This window comes from Colobus angolensis, unplaced genomic scaffold (assembly GCF_000951035.1).
Source record: "Colobus angolensis palliatus isolate OR3802 unplaced genomic scaffold, Cang.pa_1.0 Scaffold288, whole genome shotgun sequence".
NCBI lineage: Eukaryota > Metazoa > Chordata > Mammalia > Primates > Cercopithecidae > Colobus > Colobus angolensis.
In genome coordinates, this window is record NW_012116132.1 from 675,500 (window position 1) to 683,793 (window position 8,294).

An 8,294-nucleotide genomic window follows, 5' to 3' on the forward strand; every position below is an offset into this window, starting at 1 on the left:
CGGTCAGATTTTTCCTCTGAGTTTGGTTCCCCTGACGGCAGGCCCCGCAGGCACAGAGCATGCATGCAGGCAGCAAGGCCCCACGAGAACCTGTGCTCAGGCTGGCTCGGCCTTCATAAGCTGGGACACCTCAGCAAGCTTGTGTCCAACGGCAACCTCAGGGCTGGACTAAGCCAGTTAGCTCTAGACATCTACAGACTCTAGACTGTCCTCACTCCCCACAGTCCACCTTGGCAGGCTCCCTGCCATGTTCCTGCCTCTCTTCCCTCCCTAGACAGGGTCCCTCTCTTTGAGGTTCAGGGAGGTAGAGAAATAAATCTTAGTAAGCACATCCCTGCCTGCTCTGATCAGAAACAGGGGTTTTGAAGGTGGGCTTTGTTTTCCTAAAGGAAATCCAGAAGACCTGAACCCCAGAGGCACTGAGTTCTCGTGGAATTTTCTTCAGGTGAATCAGGAAGTTGGTGACATATTTTCAAAGGCAGGTGAGTTGTGTTATAGGAAAACCACGAAACCTGCTCAGCAGGTGCCTGCCCTTCCTGTCCACGGCAGCTGCCGCCCTGGCCTGTGCAGTGCAGACGTTTCCCACAAACCCATGCTCTCCAGGGCCCTCTGGCTCTTATGTGTCCCTGCTCTCCCACCCCCAAAACTTACTGCAATAAAAACCCACCCCTGGCCAGGCACTGTGGCTCACTCCTGTAATCCCAGCACTTTGGGAGGCCAAGGCTGGTGAATCACTTGAGCTCAGGAGTTTGAGACCAGCCTAGGCAACATGGTGTGAAACCCCATCTCTACCAAAAATGCAAAAATTAGCCAGACATGGTGGCATGTGCTTGTAGTCCGAGCTATGCAGGAGGCTGAGGTGGGAGGATTGCTTGAGCCCAGGAGGAGGAAGTCGCAGTGAACTGTGATTATGCCACTGTACTTCAGCCTGGGTGACAGAGTGAGACCTTGTCTCAAAAAAAAAAAAAAAAAAAAAAAAGAATAAAGTTGGGAATATGCCCAGGCCCCCACCCTGTTTCCTGTCTCCCCCTCAAGTGGAGACCTGAGGTAGAGCCAAGAGTCCCAGTCTATCCTACCACCCTGGCCTCCTCCCTGTGTCCCCAGAGATGGGGAGGTGACTTGCTCCACCCTTTCCCACCCTTGGAGGCTCTGGGTCCACTGGGGACACAGAAAATACCAGGTTCACACAAGCTAGACTTCTGTGCTACAGAGGGAGAAGTGGCAGGGCACTCTGCTCTTTCCCACTCCCTGAAGGCACTGCTTCTAGGCTGGGAAAGCAGTGCTTTGGGAAGAGCTCAGGGAGGCAAGGGCTGCATCATAGAAAGGCAGATCTGAAAGATGTCAGCGTGGGCTTTATAGTCAGACCACAATGCAATCCAGCGCAGTTGCCCCCACCTGAGAGGTAAGCAGGTCACGTGGCTTACCTGCCTCTGACCTCAAGCAAGGAAACTGCCTACTGCCTACCTCATTGGCTTAACAGGGGCTCATGAGAGATAATAAGCATCAAACACCTAGTGCTGTACATGGTATCAGCAGATGCTGAGAAATATGCCTGTTCATATGAGTCATGACTACTATTTATCTAGAGGACAAAGCTTTGCAATTAACTACATTGTTCTCATTTCTAAATAAACTAACTCACCTCCTGCTTCCTCCTGTTCCAGACCAGAGTTGACTGTCTGCCACAGGGCTCTGTCTCCTACCAGTTCCCCTGGGAACAACTCCTACCAAATCGACTATTTACAACATGCTCTCGCATGTATTCATTCCTTTGAATTAGCCTGAGCACATGTTATCCTCAGCCTCCTTTTACAGTTGGGGAAACTGAAGTCCAGAAAAAGGGACTTACTCAACATCCTATAACCACCACATTTCATCAATTCTAAGATGTCATTTTCATATTTCTTTTTTTCTTTTTTGAGACGGAGTTTTGCTCTTTTGTGCAGGCTGGAGTGCAGTGGGGGTGATCTTGGCTCACTGCAACCTCTGCCTTACGGTTTCAAGTGATTCTCCTGCCTCAGCCTCCCGAGTAGCTGGGATTACAGGCACCCATCACCAAGCCCAGCTAATTTTTGTATTTTTAGTAGAGACGGGGTTTCACCATGTTGGCCAGGCTAGTCTCGAACTCCTGACCTCGTGATCTGCCTGCCTCAGCCTCCCAAAGGGCTGGGATTACAGGCGTGAGCCACTGCAGCCGGGCATATTTCAACTCCTCTGAAATAAGGTGTATCCTATTGTGATAGTTGATGGTAGCTTAGGTGGCAACATTTTCTTGTTCTCAGTGCTATATAAAATAACATGCATCTTACAACAATGACTTCTTAGATTCGATGGAATATGGCAGCAGGTGAGAACCAAGACTCACATCAGTCCCCGCCTGCTGGCTCCCTCCACCACATGAGAGGTAACTAACTGGCTCTTAATCACCTTTAATAATCTTTTAGATTTCTCTCCATGGGCCCCATTGAAAAAAAGAAAACTTGTAACCAAATGAATTGAATGTATTATATTTCTTCACTTTTCACTAACTCAAAGACAGGCAAACCTGCCTAGGAGAGCTTCCATTGACATCTAATTTATTCAACTAAATATTAAGTTGAATAATTAAAGCAAAAAAATAGCTTTAGTTTGTGCAGTATTATGAGAGATGAAGATATGATTTCCACTGAATATGTTGAAATAAATAAAGTTCATCTCTACCTTCAAGAACTCTTGGGATCCACCTCAATTTGGGAAGCTCCAGGCTCCAGCAGGGACTGTGTGCCCTCCAGCATGGAGGCTCCAATCCTACAGGCCTCCTTCCTCTGCCCCTGACCCCAGGGGCTGCCTGGCCACCTTGATTCTCACCCCTCACATACTGCTTTGGACATTAACTGAAAAATATCTAAGAGACCCCATCTTAAGATCAAGTATCTTGGCTCTTGCCTCTTGACTGGCCAAACACCCAAAAAAACCAGCCAAACACCCAGAAAAACCAGCCCAAAGGCCCCCCAGCAGCTACCCCATAGTGTACTTACTGCAGACGGAAGATGGCAGTCAGCCAGGGACAGCATCCCTGGAAACGGAGAGAACAGGGATTAGCTTCCAACATCTGTGTCTTTGGGAGGCAGATGTAACTATTGTCTTTGACATTAAATAACCATTTAACCTCCTGTTGTACAAAAAACAGTGCTTTTATCCCATATTCAGCAAGCATGCGCCCAGTACTTCACAATATACACCACATGCCTGGAATTCCTGCTAAAATCTCTTGACAACCTCGTGGTCAAATCACAAAACTTAGATCAAATCTGATGAAAGCTCAGGGCAGCTCTGGGGAAAGTGATGTGGGCTGCTGTTTGATTGTTTACAATCACTGATCAAGAGGTGAGGCAAAAGAGAGGAAAAAAGCCTAATGGATTGGATGGTCTGCTGGAGTGGCTGTTAGAGGGAAAGGGTGTCTGTAGGTTTTATCGTCCTTCACATCTCTTAAACTTAATACCCCTAAAGCTGGGCTGTTATCCAGCTAGGAAAGACAAATATTTGTTCAATAATTCATTCAACAATGACTAAGCACCTACTAGGCATCAGGCGCTGGGGAACAGGGCTGGAGAAGGCAGGGCTCTTGCCCACATCTGGCTCATAATCCAGCCGGCAAGTCCATAATTAACTGTCACACAAAGCCATACATGTAAGAGAGAGAAGTGCTGGGGAAGCCCAAGGGATTCCGTAGCCCTTCCCGTCTGCAAGTTCATCCAGTCTCAAGATCCCCGGTCATCCAGCTGCCATCTTTCCTGTGGTACTTCGCAAGTTCAGGTGCCTTCGTGGATGCAGAAAAGCACTTTCTCCAGCACTTGGCACTCAAGATCCACCCTGCTCCCTCCCCAGAACCATGACTGCCAGTCCCCACCACCTGGCCATGACCGCAACTATTCCTTAGATACCAACCAGCTCATTTTCAAAGTCTTGTTGCCCTGAGGAAGAAGTCGATGACAATCTCTGAAATCTGGACTCGCTAGAGACACAAAAAAGAAAAACAATGATAGATAATTCCTTAAAAAAAAAAAAAGTCAAAGAGTCAAAAAGATCATGTCCAGTATTTTGCTGCCTCTTGGAGCTCAGAACCAAAGCTACCAGCCCTCAATGGCTGAGACAAAATATAACTCACTCTGTGAAAGACAGAGACAAGGACAATGACCATTCCCAGGCATGGTATAAAACTCCATGTTATACGGGATGAACAGCAAGGGGTCAACACTCAGAAACCATACCATTGTGACTGGTCTAGCTAAAGTGACTTCAAAGGGTTGCCAATTTATAGCATATTTCCCAATATTATCAAATAAAACTTGGAATAAATACTATATTTTATCAAATCTAAGATACCACTGGTTATAATTTGCATAATTATTTTATGAACTGCTAAAGAAAAAATGCTGCCAAATAACCTGTGACCACCCACCAATAACAAGATGCCTCCCAATTTCGGAGATGAGAAAATGTCAAAACATATGTTTTAGAGTGGACAAATGATGGCACTTTATATTGTGGCATTGTAATCAAATCCTTTCTTGTGAGTACTCCCATAAAAATACCCCATGTGCTATAAATCTGAGGTGTTTGCAATATGTGACTGCTTTTCTTTTTTTTTTTTTTTTTTTGAGACGGAGTCTCGCTCTGCTGCCCAGGCTGGAGTGCAGTGGCCGGATCTCAGCTCACTGCAAGCTCCGCCTCCCAGGTTCCCGCCATTCTCCTGCCTCAGCCTCCCGAGTAGCTGGGACTACAGGCGCCTACCACCTCGCCCGGCTAGTTTTTTGTATTTTTAGTAGAGATGGGGTTTCACCATGTTAGCCAGGATGGTCTCAAACTCCTGACCTCATGATCCGCCCACCTCGGCCTCCCAAAGTGCTGGGATTACAGGCTTGAGCCACCACGCCCAGACTTTTTTTTTTTTTTTTGAGATGGCTCTGTCACCCAGGCTGGAAGTACAGTGGTACAATCTTGGCTTATTGCAACCTCTGCCTCCCGGGTTCAAGGAATTCTCTGCCTCAGCCTCCTGAGTAATTGGGCTTACAGGCGCCCGCCACCATGCCCAGCTAATTTTTTTATTTTTAATAGAGACAGGGTTTCATCATCTTGGCCAGGCTGGTCTTGAACTCCTGACCTCATGATCTACCCGCCTCAGCCTCCCAAAGTGCTAGGATTATAGCTGTGAGCCAACATGCCTGGCCGTGACTCCTTTTCTTTAGTCTCCTATTCCTGGTTCTACTGTTCCCCTGCTAAAGACAAAACACATGACGAGACTTAACTTTAAAAGCCTTTGCAGAGACACTGTCCCTTCTGACCTTCAAGGTGACCTCATGGGGAAGAGACGACAGAAGGAGACTGACCCGAATAAGTTTGGGGCCTTGACCAAGGTTGCACAGCCAGGGATGCCGCAGGGCCCTTTGATCCCCAGGTGATCTTTTCAACCAGAGTACATGGCCCCCACTTCTAGCTGAATGTGCCGTAAAGGCATCAGATGTTCCAAAAGTTTCTCCCCAACAGTCCAAGGTCATCACCTCAGGCTTTAGCAAATCCCAGAGCAGAGATCATGGGAAAGGATGGTGCATTTTCAGGTACACCTCTCCTCTTCCCAGTTCAAAGGATCCTGCCACTCAGGCCACATGTCAGGAGGGGCCCGAGAGTGGAGCGTCTGCCTGAAGAGCCCAGGGGAGGCTCTGGGTGGCAGCTGGGGCCAGTGCCTGAATTTTCATCACTCACTTCCTATTGCCACATCTGACACAAGATCCTGGGTGCAAACAGCCAGCTGGAGCTGGAATGTCGGGTTGTGCAGATCCAGAATTCACTGTCACCCTTCAGGCGACATGAACAGAGAATCCTAGAGCCTCACGCAGAACTAGAAGGACCTGAGGCCCAGCCGAAGCCAGCACTGACCTGGCAGGAGGGTGGGGCAGTTCCCTGACAGCCCTGCTGCCCTTCTTGATCCTCACCCAGCCCTGGCCCCAAGCTAATTAATTTCAAAGATAATCACTTACAACACTCAAGGTGAGAAAGAAAATGGGCATCCTCTTCAGAGGATGATGAAAGCCCTCAGTAGCTAAAGCAACCTGTTCGAGGCCAATAAGGTTCACAGCCTTGGCCCAACAGAAGCCCTGAGGGAGCTGAGCATCTAAGCCTGGGTTTTTGTTTTTGTTTTGGTTTTGGTTTTGTGAGCACAATGAGGGTAGTGAGGCTGACCTCATGGGTCTGTGGTGAAGAGCAAAGAGAATAGCTATTGGTACAGGCCAGGTAGATACACTCAGTGAACACAATCTAATAGCAGTGTCATGTGTGGGTCCTGCCCACACGGAGGGCTTCATAAGCCCCCAGCCCATTCCAGGGACACACCCACACTATACACACATATATGTACACACACACTCATATACACGTACGCACATGCATGCTCATAGCCTAGGTGATATGTCTTTACCTGTCTGCTTCTGACACCAGAGCAATGCGGCCATAGTCCCAGAATCTTCTTCTTATAATGGAAAACACCAAGATTAAGAACTAAAAATAGAAAATAAACCAAGTAAAAGTATATTGGATGGCTTCTCATTAGAAGACACAGCCGTCTCCGGGGTAAAACCCACCTGTCTGCACTCAGCAGGGCTAGAAGGAAAACACACAGGCTCAGAGAGGGCACTGAGCTGCCCAAGGCCACAGAGCTCAGTAGCCTGGATGCTTTGCTCACCCCTTTCACCAGCTCCTGTCACCTGTGCCCATGCCACCAAGGTTGCCGGCGCTGATGCCAAGCTTGCCCGGAGCCTGCCTAGTTATGCACGTCAGCCCTGTCTCTTGCTCTCAAGGCAGCAGTGATACCACAAGGACCCAGTCTCAGGCCCTGATCTGCCTTCAGTGGCCCCTAAGCAGGAGGGTAAGGTCTGGCCTCACAGCAGTCCCAGGAACCAGTATCCTTCTTCACTTTACAGAAAATTTCTTTTTTCTTTTTGTGAGATGGAGTCTCGCTCTGTCACCCAGGCTGGAGTGCAATGGCATGATCTCAGCTCACTGCAACCTCTGCCTCCCTGGTTCAAGCAATTCTCATGCCTCAGCCTCCAGAGTAGCTGGGACTACAGATGCCTGCCACCATGCCCGGCTAATTTTTGTATTTTAGTAGAGACAGCGTTTCACCATATTGGTCAGGCTGGTCTCGAACTCCTGACCTCAGGTGATCCCCCTGCCTCAGCCTCCCAAAGGGCTGGGATTACAGGCGTTAGCCACCACGCTGGCCAGAAATTTCATTTTAAATTACAGAACCAAGGTAGCACAGCCTCCTCAGGCTAAGCCAGAAACGGTCAGATTTTTCCTCTGAGTTTGGTTCCCCTGACGGCAGGCCCCGCAGGCACAGAGCATGCATGCAGGCAGCAAGGCCCCACGAGAACCTGTGCTCAGGCTGGCTCGGCCTTCATAAGCTGGGACACCTCAGCAAGCTTGTGTCCAACGGCAACCTCAGGGCTGGACTAAGCCAGTTAGCTCTAGACATCTACAGACTCTAGACTGTCCTCACTCCCCACAGTCCACCTTGGCAGGCTCCCTGCCATGTTCCTGCCTCTCTTCCCTCCCTAGACAGGGTCCCTCTCTTTGAGGTTCAGGGAGGTAGAGAAATAAATCTTAGTAAGCACATCCCTGCCTGCTCTGATCAGAAACAGGGGTTTTGAAGGTGGGCTTTGTTTTCCTAAAGGAAATCCAGAAGACCTGAACCCCAGAGGCACTGAGTTCTCGTGGAATTTTCTTCAGGTGAATCAGGAAGTTGGTGACATATTTTCAAAGGCAGGTGAGTTGTGTTATAGGAAAACCACGAAACCTGCTCAGCAGGTGCCTGCCCTTCCTGTCCACGGCAGCTGCCGCCCTGGCCTGTGCAGTGCAGACGTTTCCCACAAACCCATGCTCTCCAGGGCCCTCTGGCTCTTATGTGTCCCTGCTCTCCCACCCCCAAAACTTACTGCAATAAAAACCCACCCCTGGCCAGGCACTGTGGCTCACTCCTGTAATCCCAGCACTTTGGGAGGCCAAGGCTGGTGAATCACTTGAGCTCAGGAGTTTGAGACCAGCCTAGGCAACATGGTGTGAAACCCCATCTCTACCAAAAATGCAAAAATTAGCCAGACATGGTGGCATGTGCTTGTAGTCCGAGCTATGCAGGAGGCTGAGGTGGGAGGATTGCTTGAGCCCAGGAGGAGGAAGTCGCAGTGAACTGTGATTATGCCACTGTACTTCAGCCTGGGTGACAGAGTGAGACCTTGTCTCAAAAAAAAAAAAAAAAAAAA

General features: G+C 48.9%; 1 protein-coding gene across 2 annotated transcripts in view; it reads right to left on the minus strand.

The window, feature by feature from the left end:
- TMEM63A (transmembrane protein 63A) overlaps positions 1-8,294 on the minus strand; it is a 43,633-nt gene that overhangs the window by 28,700 nt on the left and 6,639 nt on the right. For both annotated transcript variants that reach the window (XM_011948942.1, XM_011948941.1), the window contains exons 4-6: positions 6,455-6,534; positions 3,928-3,994; positions 3,018-3,055 (exon numbers count right to left, since the gene is read on the minus strand). In XM_011948942.1, the coding sequence (XP_011804332.1) occupies positions 3,018-3,055; positions 3,928-3,994; positions 6,455-6,534 (185 nt within the window). The remainder of the gene's footprint in view (positions 1-3,017; positions 3,056-3,927; positions 3,995-6,454; positions 6,535-8,294) is intronic.